The sequence below is a fragment of the Ochotona curzoniae genome, unplaced genomic scaffold (assembly GCF_017591425.1).
Source record: "Ochotona curzoniae isolate NIBS_2020 unplaced genomic scaffold, NIBS_Ocur_1.0 contig_1, whole genome shotgun sequence".
Classification (NCBI taxonomy): Eukaryota; Metazoa; Chordata; class Mammalia; order Lagomorpha; family Ochotonidae; genus Ochotona; species Ochotona curzoniae.
In genome coordinates, this window is record NW_024464918.1 from 14,977,410 (window position 1) to 14,996,835 (window position 19,426).

General features: G+C 52.3%; 1 protein-coding gene across 5 annotated transcripts in view; it reads right to left on the minus strand.

Moving 5' to 3' along the window:
- The window catches only part of CYFIP2 (cytoplasmic FMR1 interacting protein 2), a 111,317-nt gene that overhangs the window by 61,744 nt on the left and 30,147 nt on the right, over nucleotides 1-19,426 (minus strand). For 2 of the 5 annotated variants that reach the window (XM_040989407.1, XM_040989342.1), the window contains exons 4-11: nucleotides 15,938-16,015; nucleotides 14,485-14,586; nucleotides 10,074-10,255; nucleotides 8,399-8,495; nucleotides 7,307-7,435; nucleotides 4,349-4,453; nucleotides 2,243-2,334; nucleotides 720-837 (exon numbers count right to left, since the gene is read on the minus strand). In XM_040989407.1, coding sequence (XP_040845341.1) covers nucleotides 720-837; nucleotides 2,243-2,334; nucleotides 4,349-4,453; nucleotides 7,307-7,435; nucleotides 8,399-8,495; nucleotides 10,074-10,255; nucleotides 14,485-14,586; nucleotides 15,938-16,015 — 903 coding nt within the window. Of the gene's footprint in view, nucleotides 1-719; nucleotides 1,227-2,242; nucleotides 2,335-4,348; nucleotides 4,454-7,306; nucleotides 7,436-8,398; nucleotides 8,496-10,073; nucleotides 10,256-14,484; nucleotides 14,587-15,937; nucleotides 16,016-19,426 lie in introns of those variants that run through there. The other 3 variants (XM_040989489.1, XM_040989568.1, XM_040989655.1) reach the window with 3 other exon arrangements.

The window sequence follows — 19,426 nt, forward strand, 5'->3', positions numbered from 1 at the left end:
GCCAGGAAACTCAAACCCAAGACTGGTAAGCACTTGGTAAACACCAAACAGCACAGGTACCCACAGGAAGGAGGTCTCTAGCAGGAAACCCAGGAGGCCACACGTACCCACACACTAGTCACAGCTGCTGCCAAGATCCTAGGATGCTACTTGGCTCCTGCTTCTGCTTATCTGTGTGTACAAGGTTTGTGCTCTCATCATGTGTCCATTTCCAAGAGACTAGAACATACAATGTTCTTACTGGAATGACAGGATATTTTTATGACCTTCTGTTGTCCCCCCACTGTATTTATGATTTTTAAATAATAATCATTTATTACTGTGTAGTTAAAAAAATACTCTGATGGTATTAGAAGCAGCAGTGTTCGGAACTCAATTTCTCTTGTCCACCAGGGAGAGATGGTTTGGGTCAAGTACAGGCACGAGGAACCATTCCTGGGGTCTTCCCATCTGCCAGGCACCACGGGATCCATCCCCTGAATGGACCCACCAGCACCGATACAGCAATGGACACAGAGCAGCAGAGATGTGCCGTGGCAGAACAGGGATGGATCCCAGCTCTGTGCAGCTCTTGGTTCGTTGGCCCCTCCTGCCTTTGAACGTACTCCCACCCTGCTGCTCCGTGACCTGGCGCTTTTCCATGCTCTGCCAGCAGCTGCCCGCCCCTCCTGGCCCTGGGCGCACACGGGCTCCACCCCCAGCTGCAGGGTCGTGCTCACCTCGCTGTTGCTGTAGCGAGCGAGTTCGGAGATGAAGCGGATGTGGTCATCACGGATCTGAACCATCTGCTCGCAGATGTTGTACTGGGGGCTGATGCTGCTCTGTGTGCATGTCCACCTGCACGGAGAATCAGGGGGTCAGAGCGGGCCTGGTTCCTGGGGTTCAGCCTAGTGCTGGACCCCTGGCCGGAGCCAACAGACATCCCTGCCACCTGAGCAGGATGCTAAACAGTCCTTCCTCCTCCTCCTCCTGGGGGCAGCCTCCTCTAAGACCCAGAGACAGCCCTTCCACAGCACCTGCTCCACGATACTTACCAGCTCTAGGTGCAGCAGAGGGGACTCACCCAAACAACTGTATCCCAGCAAAGAAAGAGCAAGGGCAAGGTACTGCCTTCGGCCTTGCAGCACCGGCACACCAAGGCTGGGCTGGGGCCGGCGGACCCTGGGTGGCACTGTGGCCCTTCTCTGCTGCTGACCAAGCCCTGGAGAGGCTCCTCCCAGGGCAGGAAGGCACGGTGGTTCTGTGGTGTGTGGTCTGCACCCTTCCTGCTTACCCTGCTCCCCTCTCTTCCTTCCCCCTTCCTCTCTTCTCTCCTTAACTCTTTTTGGAAAGATGTCGCTAGGAAAACCACCCAGATGCACATCTTCACTCTACCTCTCTAAAGAAAAAGGTCACTCCAGCCCCTTCCTCCAGAGGGAATCCAAAACACAGCAGGTAGGGCACAGACGCCTAGCTTGTGCACACGCGCTGAGTCTCCTGTACAGGGATGGGCCCCGGGGCCCACCTGACACCTGCCCAGGTCACCCGCAAGCCCTGCTCCCAAGCCACTTTTGGTGGGGTCATAGGAAGAAGGGAGGTGGTCTGCGGCTCTGACCCCACGCTTTCCCTCCAGGGCTCTCGGCAAGTGGCAGGCAGTACTTGGAAGGAGAGCCCCTCGCGTAAGGACACTGGGCTGGCAGCTCTCGGCAACACCTGGCCCATAGTCAGGACGACGGTTCTACTCAGTCAGCACTGGGCCAGAAGCTCACAGAAGGAACCCCCTCAGCCTTAACAACAAGAACAACAAAAAGGTCCAGGCTCAAGCCAGGTGTGCCTCCAAGTCCTGCAGGGAGCCACAGACACCCCAGATTCCTCCTACCCAAGTCACTTAGAGCAGCTTCTATCTATACTGTGCCCTAGGGTTAGAAGCCTGCAAACCACACCCCTGGGGGGGCCCCCTCCTCCCCACCACTCAGGAAGGAGGACTCTTGCTGTCCCACTGAGGGGACATGTGGGTCACCACCGCTCAGCCACACCAGGCGCAGGGCTGTGCTCTGAGCTCTTTCGAATCTGGCAGCAAAGGGCAGATTCCAAAGGGCTCAGAGCAGCCGCTGCTGTGCCCTGCAGGGGGTGCCAGTGTCCTGAGGGATCCACGTGCCCAGGGCTCTGGGGAGGAGGGAGGGGCTGAAGTGGCCCCTCGGCCCCCTGCCCAGGCTGGGCAGCATCCTGGTGGGAGCCGAGAGACATTATGGCAGGCACTCACTTGGACTTGTTCTCTTCATAGTGAGCACTGGTCTTAATGTATCTGGCCAGCTCTATCTGCATGTCGCCGAAAAGGGGCACCACCTGCAGCTGCTGCAAAGGAAGCAAACAGAGTGTGTGAGAGCCCACGCCAGGGGCAGGGCCTGGGGCTTGGCCCTGCTTTCTGTGGGCACCTGAAGCCAGAGAGAATGCCAGCTAGTGGGTGCTCCTTCGCAGCCTCCAACCAGCCCTGTGTTTCAGGCTCCAGAGCCCACAGAGGCGAAGCGATTTGGTCAAGGTCACTGGCTGGCAGAAAGGACCATTGGCCCATCAACCAGGGTGGGTGGGGTCCCAGCTCAGGGGATCCTTTGCTGCTGTGGACTCTTGGCTAGGGGCAGGTGTCTGGGTGCCCCTGGCTGCGTGTGGCCTTCCATGCTGTGAGAGGATGGAGAGCTTTGGACACGAACCCTGGAGGGCAGCCAGCTCCCAACTAAGGCGGGGCCATGCAGGGGGCTGGTGTCACTGCCTGCTTCCCACGCGCTTACATGGTGCATTTCCAATGCCATTGCAAGCCCCTCGATTCCCTGGGAGGTTGGCACTGCCATCACCCCATTTCCACATGGGAAACGGAAGCCAAGGCAGCTGGTGTGACTCTCCACCAAGGGCGGGCTACAAGTGAGGGAGTCAGCATCGTGGTGCAGTGGGTCAAGCCTCACACCTGCGTCCCATGTGGTCACTGGCTTGAGTCCTGGCTGCTGCACTGCTGATCCAGCTCCCTGCTCATGTGCCTGAGAAAAGCGGTGGAAGACGGCCCTACTGCGTGGGCCTTTGACACCCGCATTTGAAACCTCAGATGAAATTCCTGATCCCTGGTTTCAACCTCGTCCAACCCTGGCTGTTACAGCCATTTGGGAAATGAACTAGCAGGTGGAGGATTTCTCTGCTTCTCTGTGTGTGACTTTACCATTCAAATAAATAAATAAGGATATATTTTAAAGTCAAGGAGCCAGGATAATAACCACCTAGACTGCGACCCGTTTACAAAACAGCATTCAATCCTCAAGAGAACCGTCCAGAAAGGCCAGTGTCAGCAATCATATTTCCCCACCTGGAGAACCCCACTGAGGGCAGAGGTGGTGAGTTCCCAAAGGCACACGGCTAGGGTCCAGCAGAGCACATCAGAGAGCAGGGAGGTTCACACAGGGCTGTGCTTGGTGGACCCCTCATTTCACCTGTGCTATCTTAAGGGTCTCCCAAGACGAGCCCTGCTCCTTATTTGGGGCAGTTCAACAGACAAGCTGATGCTTTCTCCCAGAAAAGCATCACAGCCAAGTCAACAGACTCCCCATGTGACTCTGTTACCTTTCGCCCTGCAGAGGCCGCCGGACCCAGCCTGGTGCCCACCGCGCTACGCCTGCAAGTGCTTCTGATCGGAACGTGAAGCTGGGCTTTCCCATGTCTGTGCCCTCAGGCCCAGTGCCACGGCTGCACGTCTCAACCACAGCACCAAATGGCAACATGGAGTTTAATTCTCAAGTGGGAAATTCACGTGCCCAAACCTCCAAGGCTTGAGTTTGCTGGAAACGCTCATTTTCAAGTCTCGAGAGCATTGGGATGGATGGAGAGTGTCAGGGATGCTGACAGGGCGTCTTGCCCCAGAGTGGGTGGGGGCAAAGCAGAGGTGGCCAGTGGTGGGCCGGGGGGGAGGCTGCACTCTTAAAAATGTGAACCAATTTAAAACCCAGTCTCGAGCCCTCCTGCTCCTGTGAGAACACAGCGGCAGGCACCGTCTTCCAGGACATGCTTCTTTCTTTAGACAACAAGGACTGCAGGAGGGGAAACAGTGGCATGCCAGGAGAACCGCAGGGCCTCCCAGCCTGGTCCCAGCTCACCCCCAGACTCAGGACTGTGCTTTGACTCCCATCGTGTTGCCTCCACTAGCCCCAGTTCCTGCTCCAGGGAGCTGGAGCCACCCTGTTCACTCCTGGTCTTGGGATCTTTAAAGCTCCAGTGTCATCAACAACTTTCAAAGTGTCCTGAATAGTTCTGTTTCTGTTTCCAGAGTGATCCGGGCTTGGGGAGCCCTGGCCACCTGGTCCCCTGCCCTGTCCCCACTCCAGCTGCTGACCTTAAAAAACTTGTCTATTTTGCTGAGGTTGATTCTTTTCTTGGCGTCCAGTTTGTAGATGTTACTGACGTTGCCATCCATCAGGTAGAGGCCAAAGCCCATTACCTGGAATAAGAAGGGGCAGAGGACAGACAGTCACACCTGCTGAAAAGGCAGAGGGGAGGGAAAGAGGGGAAAAGGGAGGGGAGGGTGGGGGGAAAGGAGGGGAGAGTGGAGACCCCTGCATGTGTGGGCACACCTTCCTTTCTCTGTGTAGACACACATTCTAGTACAATAGTCCACACTTCCTTGAATAAAACACAGGGCACTCCTATCGGATGCTTAGTACACTCCTGTGGTGGTCACCTGCTCTTCAGTCCTTTCTGAGGGCCTGAGCCCATTGCAGGGCCTTCGCGGGCAGCCACAGGGAGGAGACACAGTGAGCCAGAACAGGCTGTCCAAAGCACACAGCTAAATTGCCAAGACAGCATCTGAACGGGACTGACCAGGATCTGTCCACAAACCTTGCATTCATTTGTCTGGTGAGGACTACGTGGAAGATTCATTAAGGCCCACTTTGGCCAGGACTGGTCTGGGCTGGGTTGCACTGCACTGGTTTGGGCTGGCTGGGCTGGCTGGGCTGGACTGCATTGCACTGCACTGGGCTGGGCTGGACTGCACTGCACTGCACTGGGCTGGGCTGGGCTGAGCTGACAGGGCTGGGCTGGGCTGGGCTGACTGGGCTGGGCTGGGCTGGGCTAACTGGGCTGGCCTAGGCTGGGCTGGGTTGGACTGCACTGCACTGGGCTGGAGCTGAGCCAGGATCTCAATCTGGATCTCCCACGTGACTGATAGGGACACAATTACCTGAGCCATCACCACTACCTCCGACGGTGTACATTAGTAGGAAACTGTAATGTGGGCATTTCAACTGGCTTCTCAGCTGCTTTACTCTTTGTTGAATCCCTAGTGTGCCCTGGGGGCCAGAGGAAGGACCCAACTGGTTCTTGATTGGATATTTAAAATTAAAATACCCACCCCTCTCTTCAAAGGAACAACCACGAAAAAGTTCCTGAAGAGCCAACGGGGGCATCGTTTATGAAAACGAATCCCTTCCTGAAAGTGACCTGCACGTGGGTGAACACTGCTGATATCGCATTCATCGTAACCGTGTGACAGCATGCTTGCCACACTCCTCACACACAGCTGGAGGGGCCGAGCAGCCGTGGGGCCCCTTGACACACAGGGACTGCACTACCATTCCTTTCCTTCCAGTGCATTCTGCTCTGCAGGATGAGCAGGTCTTTTCCCTTGATGGGCATGGCGCCCCCTGGTGGCATACAGGCTCACATATGGGCTCCTGCGTGCCTGATGGGAAGGGAGTCAGAGAAGGTTGGCAAGTAAGGGTGTGTGAGGATGAAAGATGCGCAGGAGAGAACCCAGGGCGAATTTGCAAGCAGGATGGGAGACTTCTTGATGGGCTGCAGTTCACTAGCCAAGCAATAAATCTGAGGACAGCCAAGCAAGCAACCCAGGCTAGCACTAAGGTTGAGAGATGAGTGTCGGGGGAACTTCTCTGAATTTCTGATGGGCTGCAGGAAGCCAGAGTGAGCAATTCACGAAATCACACCACCCTGCAAGGCGCCATGGAGACAAAAAGAATAGCAACACAGGGCCGGGACGATTACACACCCGAGTAGCTTGAAGGAGAGGCAGTAACAAGGCGTTTGACGGGGACTTGGAAAGGGGGTTCTGGGCAAGTGTGTATGAAGGCTCCGGGGGGCCGGGGCGCAGCACTGCAGTGGAGTGCCTGGTTTGGGGCCTGAATCCACACTCCAGCTCGGGTACTTGGCTGCCTGGCAGCCCTGTGGGGGACCAGGACTGAGTCCAGGCTTCTGACCTTGGCCTGTTCAAGTCCTCATGGTGGCCATTTGGGGAATGGATCAGCAGATGGAAAGTCTCTGAATTTCGAACTACAATGTTTGAAAAATATAAGACTCTGGAGAAGCGGATGCATGTGAGTGCTGTAGCTAGCAGAGGTTAAGGACAAGCTAACGGCGACCACTAGAATGACGGCTAACGGAACGGAGACGCAACCATGTGGCCGTATTCCTGCCCGTATGATATCCCAGATTCACTGCTGACATGGATGGAAACCATATGCATTTGTTTTCAGTATATATTTTGAAAATAAGCACAGAATAAAATCAGCAGACACATATTGAAAATCTGAAGGTGTTATCACTGGATGAAAAGATAGAGATGGACTCTTTTTCTATGCTTTTCTGACTATTTCAGAGCTGCTACAATCACAAATACAACTTCACAACTCCTGAGTGAGACTGGTGGGCTCTGGAAAAAACTGTGACCCCTTTGGAAAAACAGTAGAAGCTTGAAGCTTCTGCCTCCAGTCTGAGTTGGGAATTTCTCTGCCCGTTTAACTTGACCAACAGAGTCACACAGTGGCTGCTCTACCACGGTGTTCGCTGCAGTTTGGGAAACAGATATCCAACAGCACGGGATGCGTTCAGCAGCAGTGTCCCCATGCAATGGGACACTCGGTAGCTGCTGAAAATTACACTGGAGGAATATTTTCGATGACACTTTCAAAGGGAACATGGCATAGTAAAGGAAAGAGGAAACTCAAAGGATTGTGCGTAGTAAGGTCCACAGGAACGTTTAAGTGAGAAAAAGAAGTACTACCTGTAAAATGCTTTCAAAAAGAAGGCAGCGAGAATGCAAGAGTGGGAGGGAACATTGGAGGAAGTGCATGCGGGGGCCGTGGGTGGAGGGCAGGCTGCAGGAAGGCAGGGCGGGGCGTGGGTGCAGGAAGGCAGGGCAGGGCGTGGGTGCGAAGGCAGGGCGGGGCGTGGGTGCGAAGGCAGGGCGGGGCGTGGGTGCGAGGGCAGGCCTGGGTGTGGGTGCGAGGGCAGGCCAGGGCGTGGGTGCGAGGGCAGGCCGGCTCTGGCTTGAGCTTACCTTGAGGAGCATGTGTTTCTCGCTGGGGGTCAGGTACATCTTATTCTCGTAGTAATCCACACAGATGTTGACAATGTCAGCCAGCAGCTCCTCGTAGCCTGGGATCACTTCCAGTTGCTGATGGAGACACTGCCCGGCCAGACCACCCTCCAGTTAGGTAGCGAGACCTTGTTGGGCACCACCACCGTGCCACCCGGGAAGGCCCCCAGCCGGGTAGTGGGTTCCCAGGGACTGGCCAGCCATCACAGCTGGCCCCAGGCAGACAGGAACCGGCGTGCTAACCTGCACCTGGCACCCAAGTCCTCTGTTTAGAGCCCTGACAGAGGCTGCTCGGAGCTGTTACATGCCTCCGCTGATGAGGAACTCACTCCAGACCCTGTGGAGTGCCCAGAGCAGGGAGGGAGGGCCCTGCAGCTGCTTCCTGGGAATGTGGGTCACCCCTCTGTAGTTAACAGAGTGCAGGAGACCCTGCCTCCCCTGGGCTCTGAACGCTCCCAGACGAGGCAGGCCCTCTCTATGCTGTGCAGCCCCTGTAGCATTCTTGCTGATTCCTGCTTAGCTGGCACCTGCAGAGACCCTGCTGGTCACACTGCCTCAGGTGGAACTGGAGGAGCCGACAAAGAGCGGGCAGGGAGTGACCACAGCCGTGCCTTCCTACATGCCTGTGGACTGGCAGGGTTTGAGCGCCAAGGGCTTTTCCCACAGTGCCTCACTGCTCGCCACAGGAGGCCTCCTTCAGAGCTCCAAACAGCAGACATTTTACAGAGAGGGAAGCTGAGGCTCGGACTTTGCCAGGGACCTCAACATGGGTCGGGGTGAAATAGAGTTAGAAAGGCAGCCCATCTAGCGCCTGACCACACACCCACAGCTTCTGCCTCGATGCGGGCCCAGAGCTGCTGGCTGAGGCTTTTAGAAGCCAAGGAATGAGAGGTGCAAAGGCCAGCTGCAGCGGGCAGCGGGGCCTGCAGCCTGATCTCAGTCTTGCGTGGGGCAGGGCCCATGCACTGACACTAAACACAGGTTAAGCGTGCTTGCTCGCACACAGGGCCCACCCCTTGCACCCCCGAACTGCTGAGCGCAGGATTAGCTTACCTGCGTGATCCTGTTGTGGTTGGCCAGGAACATGGAGAGGTTCTGTGACTCCTGGATGGACTGTGGATCTGCCATCTTCCTGAGGAACTGGGCTGCCCTGAAATGCAGAGGTCAGGTGAGGCCCAGGCAGCTGGCCCACCCCTTGCAAGCTCCTCTGTCCACCTAACCTAGGTGACACTGGCCCCTGAGGGAACAAGCTTTGAATGTCACGGGCCGCCCTAGTGGAAAAGGAGACAGATAGTGAACCCAACTCACTTGGGCTTGTTGACAGCCCTGTGATACCTGGACCCACATGACAAAGTCAAGAAAGCACTCACAACCTCCCTAACTCAGGCTTACAGGTTCAAGGGCAACCGGCGTCCTCTCACCCGGCCAGGAGTGCTAAGTCAGGTGGCGAGAGAAGCAGCCCTTGCTGGGGTCCCCAGGAAATTGTGCAAGGTGTTACACACAAGGGATCAAGACGGGGGCTTGCTCTTTGTTTCTGAAGCAAAGGACAGCCTAAGTCTAAGTAACCTTATAGGTCACCAGGCAACTCAAATGACAGAAACCAGACAGACAGGGAGACCCACATCTGTCTGCATGTCCCACCCAAGCCTGGCAGGGGAGTGGACTGCATCCCCATGAACCGTGACATGGACACGAGACACCTGCCTTGCTTAGGGCCTCTGCTGGTGTGGCCTTGATGGGAGCAGCTGACCACAAGTGGGGAGACTTTAGGGGAAGGAGTTATGCTCTGAGCTAGCAGCGAAATCTTGGGAAGTTGTCTTTCTTGTTCTTGCTCATCAGGGGAAGGGTTCTGTCTACTGGGCAGCAGAGCTGTAAGAGCTGGTCTATTATTTTTTCTAGTGACCACGGAGACCCAGGAGGGAGAGGTTCAGGGAGAACCTCTACTCCATCAGTGACAAGAAGTCCTGCCCGAGAGATGCACCCACTTGGAGCTTGCCTACAACTCAACCAATGCAGTCCACGTTTGCTGCCTAGACCGCACTGCCCTGCTTCAGAGTGGCTGCATCCCAACCTCTCGGCCACTCTCAGCCCTTCTTTCTTGTGAGCGCAGGGGCGGGCACTGCTTCCTCAGAGTGTCCAAACCATCCCTCCTGCCACCGTGACAGAGGGAGGGTTGGCATTTAGCACAGGGCCCAAGCTGCTCCCACTGGGAGTCTCACTGGAACTTCAGCAAACCTAGGTGGACAGAAGAGCATCTGTCCTTCCTCAGGAGCTGGAGCTGCTGCAGTGGCTGCCAGGACAGTCGGGCAGCTGCAGGCCACCAGGAAGGAGCCGCCTGAAGCTGATGGAGCACAAGAAACCAAGGCTAATGTCATCTGAGTACCCAGAATGCAGGCACCTGAGCCAGCTCATCTCCTTTGCCTCAAGCACCGTGAGAAGGTCTCCTAACACTTTCAGGAAAGCTGTCCCATAACCATCTATGACCATCTTTCTGCTCCCACAGGGCACAGGCAGCCCTGCTGCCCCAGCAGGGGAGAAAGGACAGTTTGATCTCATCTGAGCTCCACAGCTCTGCACAGATCAAGTTTTTCAGAGACCCAGCTCTGCCCTTATTCTCGAACCACACTGACATGGGCCCAAGCACCCTGCAGAAGGAGAGCAGAGAATGAACCCGAGAGCTGGGAAGCAGGACCTGCCTGGGGACAGGGAGGACAGGAGGGGCGCTGACCTCTTGTAGGCGGAGTGGTCATTCTTGACACTGCACTTCATGTTCTTCAGCTCGTCCAGGACGGCGAACATGTTGATGAACTTGCCCAGGGTCAGGAGGTAGGCCTCGGAGACAAAGTCCTTCCTGCGCTCGGCATGGCACAGCCGCTTCACCTCGCTGCAGAACCGCTCGATGGCCTTGCGCTGCAGGAGAGGGGCAGTGAGCAAGCACGGGCAGCTCACAGGGCCTGCTTACCATGCTCCCTGGTACAGGCAAGGTCAAGGCTCAGAGGGGTCCACATCATAGCCCGGACATTTAGAGAAGGGCAGATGGGTCTTTCAGTCCTTCTCAGAGAAGCCCTGCACCTGGAGCTGACTTCTAGAGGGGTGCCTGGGACCTACACCCACATGAGTCAAACCCAAGAACTGCTCTGTCCATGCCTGCATTCCATCATTCCTTGTTGGATTCTCAGCACCATGGATAGTGGCAGGCACCAACCATCAGGCAGGCTGAGAGACAGAAAGAGGGTCACTCAGGAGTAGCTACTCAGCGCCCACCACATGCCAGGAGACACAAGAGAAAAGATCCTCCCAAAAATTCTGCCCCAAAGAAGCCCATATTCCAGTGAGATGGGGCCATGTGACAGGTGCACTAGAGGAAAATAAAGAAGGAATGGGCCTGGTGGGAGGAGAATCAGAGGTCACCCAGAAGTGACTCACAGGAAAGGAGTTGGAATGAGGAAGAGAGGAGTGTGAGGACAAGAGGGGGGCGTGCCCACCAGGTGCACACATCCCAAGGTGCGTTTCAGCCCTGGGGAGGCTTCAGGGACAGTGGCTGCCGTCTAGGAACTGGGGTCAGGGTCAGCAGGGACCAGCGTCGTGGCTCTTGCACACCTTTGTGAAGGCTTGGGCTTTAGCACGCAGCAAATGGGAGGTTCTGAAGCAGGACAGACAGGATGGCCTGAACTCGACTGAAAAGGGGTCATGTGCTTCCTGTTGGGAGAACTGACTGTACAGAGCCAAGAGCAGAAGTGGGAGAGCAGCTAGGAGGCTACAACACGAAAGAAAGGAAAACCTCAGAAACTTGCATAAGCATGTTCAGGTTTGGATCATAATGGAAACAAACGTCTGTGAACTGATGGATAGGGAAATGGAGCATGGCATTTACATTCAGGAAACAGCTTTCAGTCTCAGAAAGGAATGAAATTGAGTGGCCTTTATACCAACGGACAGAAGGCAAACACCAAAGCAAACACTGTGCAACCACATTTCTGTGAAATACCCAGAACAAAAACACAGAAACGTCTGTGGTTGCCCAGGACTTGAGGTGAGAGGCGGTGAAGGACCTGGACAGCTGAGGGAGACAGACTTGCTTCTAAAATTGATCTTCGAGATGGATGCACAACTCGGTGAGTGCACCACAGCTGGCGAGCTGCCCACTACACATGCACGAATTCCACAGTGGGTGACCTCTTTCTTAACACATCGACTACTAATTCAGAAAAGCAAATGAACAGAAACAGTAAAAGGAGGTTACTGCAGCCCTCTAGAGAGAGTGAGCAAGAGAGAAGGTATGGAGAGAAGAAGGGAGAGGAGGGGAAGAGAATCGATTGCTTAGATGAGAGTGAGCCCCCCTCAGCAGCTGAGCACTGCCCCCCTTCAAAGACAGGCCACGTCACACTTCCTCCATGGAGTGTCCATCCCATGCCACTTTCTGCATGGACGGTGCCTATGCTGCTAGCAAGGCACCTGCTCATCTCCTGTGGCCACTTGAGATGTGCCCAGCACGACTGAGACATTGAATTTTCTGTCTGTCTGAACAGAAACAGCCCATGTAGCCAACAGCTACCATTCAGGCCACACTCCCGACCCTGACCCTCTCCTATAAACATCTCTTGCCAGGAGGGAAGCCTGCGGCTCAGTTTCTGGATAGCTTTTCCCTCATGAATCTGCCTCCCAGAGATGCTAAGCTCCTAGAAAACAGCTCTATGAAGCTGGCATGAATAGTGGCACCAAATCTCCAGGTGGCAGAGACGTTAAACACACAGGTGGGACTGGCATGGAAGCCTAGTTGCTAAAGTCCTCGCCTTGCATCCACTGGGGTCCCATATGGGTGCCAGTTCATGTCTAGCTGCTCCACTTCCCATCACGCTCCCTGTTTGTGGCCTGGAAAAGCACTGCAGGACGGCCCAAAGCTTTGGGACCCCAAGCCCACATGGGAGACCCAGAGGTGGCTCCTGGCTCCTGGCTTTGGATCAGTTCAGCTCTGGCTGGTTGTAGCCACCTGGGAAGTGAATCAATGGATGGAAGATTTTTCTTTCTGTATCTCTACTCTGCAAATCTGATTTTCCGATAAAAGTAAATAGATCTTAAAAACAAAAACAAAAAGGCACAGGCGCAGGTGAAAGAGGCACAACAGAGGTCTACCTTGGGTTTCTCAGCCTTTGCAGGCAACGCTCTTTGCTTAGGGCTGTGTGTGGCTTCCAGGGCACCTTCTCCCACTGTGCCACTTCTCACCTGTGGGCGCCAGCGTGGTACTGGGCACAGGGAGAACACTGACCCATGCCTGGGGTTCTAGTGACAAAGCTCAGTTCACAGCAGGACACGTTTAAGTCAGAGAGTATGTGACAGACGCTCACCCCAGGCTGCAGACTGGCCTTGCATTCACCCTGCACTACGCCCGCATGCTTCCTCGCTTACCCTCCCGTCCCGTCATTTCTGTCCCACCAGCATTCACAGAAGCCTCCTGTCCTCTTTTCCTTTTTATGAACAACCATGCTTCCAGGCCCGCAGTAGCTCCCCCTGCTCTTCACCCAACCATCTGCTGACCACAGCAGCCAGAGCACTGCTGCAAAACCTCAGCTCACATCACATCACTAAATGTCTCCCCTGGCCTCCTGTGGCACATGAATAACATCAGTGCCCTACAGGATGAGGTCCCTGCCTCTCTCTCCAATCTTACTGAAAAATGTCTAGGGACTGGGGGCAGGCGACGTGGCCTGGCGGCTAAAGTCCTTGCCTTGCATACGCTGGGATCCATATGGGTGCCGGTTCTAATCCCGGCAGCTCCACTTCCCATCCAGCTCCCTGCTTGTGGCCTGGGAAAGCAGTCGAGGATGGCCCAAAGCCTTGGGACCTTGCACCCGTGTGGGAGACCTGGAAGAAGTTCCTGGATCCTGGCTTCGGATCGGCATAGCATCGGCCGTTGTGCTCACTTGGGGAGTGAATCATTGGACGGAAGATCTTTCTCACTGTCTCTCCTCCTCTCTGTGTATCAGACTTTCCAATAAAAATAAATGCATCTTTTAAAAAAAATGCCTAGGGACTGGCACAATAGCTGGCTAATCCTCAACCTGCCAGCACTAACATCCCATATGAGCACTGGTTCATGTTCTGGCTGTTCCATTTCCAATCCAGTTTCCTGCTTATAACCTGGGAAAAGCAGTGTACAACAGTGCAAGCCTTTGGGATCCTACACATATGTGGGAGACTTGGAATAAGCTCCTGGCTTCAAATTGGCACAGCTCCAGCTGCTGTGGCTACTTGGGAAGTGAACCAGCAGATGAAAGATCTTTCTCTTGGTCTCTCCTTCTCTCTGTATAGCTATTTTTTCAATAGAAATAAGTTTTTTTTTAAAAGAAAATTTCCAAAAATTTATTTAAGTTCATTTTACTTGAGAGAGAGAGAGAGAGAGAGAGAGAGAGAGAGAGAGAGAGAGAGAGAGAGGAGTGTGCCAGTTTCCCATCTGCAGTTCTACTCCCCAAATGCCCACAAGAGCCATGGCTGTGTCAGGTCAAGGACAGAAACTCCATCCAGTCCCCGATATTGGCGGCAGCCACTCAACCACTCGAGCCACTGCTGCTGCCTTACAAGGCACACCTCAGCAGGAAGCTGGAATTGGAAGCGGAGGCGAGACTCAATGTCAGGCAGCTAAACACAGGATGTGGACGCCCAAAGCAGGGTCTGACTGAACAGTCTCCGGTGTCACCCTTTACCACCAACCCCTTGTCACCACCCCGTGGCCTTCATGGCTTCCTTGCATTTCTTCAACATGCCAGGTTCCTTTGGACCCCTGAGCCTCGGTCTTTCTCCTGACCATCACATGTTGGCCTCCCTCAATGCATAGATCCCAGTTCCCACACTGCCTCCAGATGGGGTCTTCCCCAAGCAGGGCCCACCCACATAACATAACTCCTTTTAAAGATTACCTTCACTCACAGCACTTACCATGGAGTATTTCCCCCTGCTCAAATACACTCATAAACTCACTGGGCTGTATATGACATGATCAGAACACCTGTCTGTCTTGCTCTCCCCGGAGTGTGCAGGATGTAATAAAGATATTTGCTAAATGAATCAATAACGGGGTACAAAGTAGCAGACCCCAGCATCAAGAAGCATCTGCAGGTGCAGACCCAGCCTGCACCTCTCACCTGAAAGTACATGAACTTCATGAGCTTTGTGACCTCCGGCTCCAGCACCTCCACCGTCTTCTCATAGATCTCCACCCGGTTGGGCTGCTCGTTGCATTTCACCTGGGAAGCACAAAAGGGACACTCGCACACCTTGCTTTGCACAGTCACAGTTTAATACCTCGAGTTACAGCAATGGGGCCTTTTCCACCCTCCTTCTGGCTGGTAATGACGTCCTCAGCTTTGGGAGAAGAGAGGACAGAAGTGTGCCCTAGGACTGACTGCAGAAAAGGAACCAGAACCCTCCTCCCCTTTTTGGCTCTGTTCCCTGACCATGTACACACATCCATATCTGTGCTACTCTGCAAGATCTTGCTCTTCCAAGCTTTGCACTATTGCTGCTGATTGGGGGTGGCCAGGCTCCCTGCAGAGAACGTCTGTCTACTGCTCCGGGCAGGCCTGGCAGAGCTCCCCTAGCCATCCCATACCAACCCATACCAACGTTGGCCGATGTAAGTTGTGAACCCATTTACTCTGGCACTTGGTGATGCTCTTGCAACATCAAGACTGCTCGAGGAGTCGGAAGAGGGGTGCAGGTGAGTGCAAGGACTCCTCAGGCTGCTACCCACAAATTCTTAAAACAGTAGCAATACCCAGTGAATACTCATTCATTCAGTGATTAAATAGGGAAAAGATCATACAGCCACACAACATCATTAGGAACTACTAGAAAGAATCAGGTTTATGTGCACTAATATGAAAAAGGCAGCCACAGAACAGTAACCGTCATCAGGTCTTATGTTTGTTAAGCAGAACCAAACAATGTGTGTGCATTTATATACAATAGAGAATTTGTAAAGACTGCAAACCAAGCTGTTGATAGCAGCTGCCTCGGAAGAGTGGGATCAGGACGAAGGGGACAGAAGGTTTCTGCTTACTTTACACACCTGTGGTTTGTTGGTTGTTTAACAATGGAATCCATTGATGTTATGATAGTGACAATGACGGTAATAAAAGAAACTACGCCAACACAAAAACGTCCGTAATTAAGTAGAAATAGGTAATAAAATACTATAAATAAGAAACAACCCACTAGTAAAGTGATAAAAATGGACAAAAGGCCACTCTTGCCAGGGTTAAGATCAGAAGATGCTGCTGCGAAGTGCTGATGGTGGTTACGCTGTGGCGGGAGGTGGGTCGGCCATGGTCACCTTCTCTTTGACTTTACACTCTTGTGCCATGGTTTGTGCATCACACAGTGAGCATGCATTGTTGTTGAGTGGCAACATGTGGAAAATGTTTTTCCAGTGCCTGGGCAAGGGTGCCTATCATCAGTTTTAAAGGAAGCTCTCTGAATAGCATCCGTGTGGGTCAACAGGCCGTGCTTCAGTCTCTGTCACCCAGAGAAGTTCAGCTCTCTGGGAAGGGTGCTCAGACTCCACGTGGGTGCGACGCGGGGCAAGGACGGCCTCACCTGGGGGATGGCCCGGGAGCAGCTGCGCCAGGTGTACAGCATGACCGCGTACTCGTGACCTTCCTCCAGCATTTCATTCTGAAATAGCAAAAACACCCTGAGCAGGGAGCAATGATGCCAGCTCGCCTGTGCTTCTCCAAGCAGCATCCTCTGTTGGGCGTACTGGAAATGCAGAGTCTCGGGCCCCTTCCTGGGCCTACAACATGAGGACCCTGGAAGTGTTAGAAAGAAAATCTGCAGCAAGAGAGTATGTTCAGTAGACAAGTCAACAAACAGAAATCATTATAAACGCATATTGTTACACAGTGGAAAAAAATGTTGGTAGGATATGCCAACTAAGAACAAGTTTTCTGAGGTTGGATTAATCTCTATCAATATATACAGTTTAGAACTATGACAGTACCAGTACACATGATCTACGCCATTGTGTACAGTAACACAATGTTCGCACTTCTATAAGAGCCTTTGTTACTAGGAAGGTATTTCAACATTCGTGGAAAAAATTAACTTGAAATATGTTTATTTTGGTGCAAAATGTGAAATCCAAGCACAATGTATATCATGCCAAAGCATTTCCACACACTTTTTGAAGAAGCCTTCAGATCCCATAAGCAGGAAAACAGTTAATATTAATTTTTAAAAATAACAGGCAGAGCAGATGGGGAAACTGGCAACAGTACGAATCAGAACCAGGAGAGGGCAGAGATGACTCACGCATGGGGTGCCGGGATCTGTGGAGACAGCCTGAAACTCCAAGCCCAGATAAGTGGGCTCAAGTCCCAGCTGCTTCACTTACTAGCTCTTCAGGCTACAGTCAATCGCATGTCCTAAAACTTGCCATTTGCTCATCTATTAAAGCACGATGATGCTAATCCTCTCCTAGAACGTCATGAGAATAGGAGACACATGAATGTGTACTAAGCGATCTATAAAGCACATTATGAAAACAGCCAGTCCTGGAGCTCCCACTTCACACAGCCAGTCACTCTACTCCTAGTTATGTATCCACAAGAACTGAATTCCTACGTCCACACAGAAACTTGGGGGAAGTTAAGATTTGCTTATAGCACGGATCTCTGCACTGGCATTATTCACAGTGATCCCAGAATTACGATAACTCACATGCCTATCAACTGACAGATGGTAACTGGTCTATCCACACAATGGAATCTTACTTATCTAAGAAAAGACTGAAGTATCGGCATACGCAGCACCATAGATGAACCCTGAAAACATACTAGTGACAGGCCACATGTTTTTAGCATATGTGCTGCCAAAGAGAATGCAATAGACCACATACTGGGTGTTTTGTGCAGACGAAATATCCAAAATAGGTAAATGCATACAGACAGAAAGCATAACAACAGTTGCAAGGGAATGTGGAGAGAGAGGAACTGGGAGTGACTGCTAACAGGTCTAGGGCATTTCCCTGGGTGACGGAAACCCATGATGGCAATGGTTGCACAACACTGTGCATGTGTTTAAAAGCTGCTGAGCTGTACGCTTTGAGTGGCTCCACGTTACAGAGTGTACATCAAAAACATAACAGAAACACTATGTGGCCATTTCTCTTTATAAACATTTGCACTACAGAAAAGTTTATCAGTAATGATTTCTTTTTAAGTGCACCTCTCCCATCCACTTCATAATATCTTATCAGCTTGCAATAAGATTTAGTTTAGAGTTTATTGCTTATTACAGTCTGTTTCCAAAGCAAATGTCATGGCCAAGTGACATTTCTAATTCTTAGAGATCTTTTAAAATCAGTAACATTTTGTCCTTGACACCACAGAGAACCAAGATCAGGCCTGTGGGTGTCCTGCCGTTCATGACAAGGAGCAAAGCGACAGCGACGCAGGGCGTTTTAAGATGTGCTTACGACAGATGTGCACTTCGGCAGCACTGACTGATAAGGAATTACCCTTTTATCCAGTGCACGGACTGGGCAGCTCTGGCAGGCTGAGCATATGTGTGGACCAACTCAGGGCTCTCTTTTCTGCTCTGCTGCCCTATGTGCCAGTTTTTATTGCCAGCACTGTGCTGCTTTAGCTTTGTTACAGCTTTGTAGTATACTATGAAATTAAATATTATAATTCCTCCACCCTGTTTTTTGCTTTGTGTTTTGCTAAAGGATCACTTGGGTTTTTCTGGCTTTTTTGTGATTCCATGTCAATTCAGTAACGAAAGCCACTGTTATTTTGATAGAGACTGTATTAATATATGGATTACTGTAGATAGTCGAGGCATTCTATCAAATTTTCTTATCCCTGTGTGAGAGATCTCTTTCTGTGTTTGTATTCTTGGTGATTTCTTTCGTCAATGCTTTATAATTTTCATAGTAGAGACCCCTCACTGATTTCATTAAATGTATCCTGAACTATTTTGCTTGTTTATGGCTAGTGTGAATGAGATTTCCTTCTTGGGGATTTTTATAAAGATTTACTTAAATGAGTTACAGAAAGAGAGGGAAAGAAAGAGAAAGATCTTCCGTCCACTGGTTCTCTCTCCAAATGGGCACAATGGCTAGAGCTGGGCAGGTCTGAAGCTGGGAGAGAGGAAACTTCCAGGCTTCCCGTGTGCTTGCAGGAGCCCAATGCCTTAGGCCATCCTCCACCCCTGTCTCAGGGCATTAGCAGAGAGCTGGACTGGAAGTGGAGCAGCCAGGACTTGAACCGGTGCCTTTAAAGAGATGTTGGCACCACAGGCAGCAGTTAGCCTCCTATGCCACTGGGCCAGCCCCCTCCTGATAAATTTTTTCTTTCAAAACTCAATCTGAACACAGAATGTTCATTACTAGAGGCTGAGAGGGATGAAAGGGATAAACACAGTTTTTATTACAAAAATACAGGGAGCTGGACAAATATATCATGAGATGTTAAGAGGGAAACTGGGTGAGCAATATAGGGAAGCTTGTTACCGTACTACTTCACAATGTTTGTTTTGTAAATTTAAAATTAGTAGTCATAATAATGAAATGTGGTACTCAGTACAAACATGGCCATTGGTGGGCCCCAATCCAAATCAACTGGCACCTTCCTAAGAGCAGGGAATTCGGAGAGAGATGGGTACCAGAGAATTACGTGACGGATCAGTAAGGTGTGGCCATCTGCAGGTAGTGCAGAGGGTTGGGGGACAGATGTGCCGATGCCTGTGCCGATGCCCGGCTCTTGGACTTCCACTCTCCAGAACTGAGAGGGAATACACTTCTGCAGTGCCCAGTCCACGGCGTCCTGGTATACCCAGGTACTAAGCCTTATTTGATTTTCCAGAATTACCACAGGCAAGTGTTCTCTATGTACCTTTCGCTCCACACCTGGAAGTCCCTGCACTTTCTTTCCCCTCTGCTTCCCCATGTTCCCTCCCCTAGTCTGCCCTCCCCACCTCAGCTCTGCTACATTCTCAGTATATAAGACACAAGAGTACAGCAGAGGGAGAGCAGGCTGAGGAACAACCCTGAAGTTTGGGCCCTAGATTGATTTAGTAGTTGTG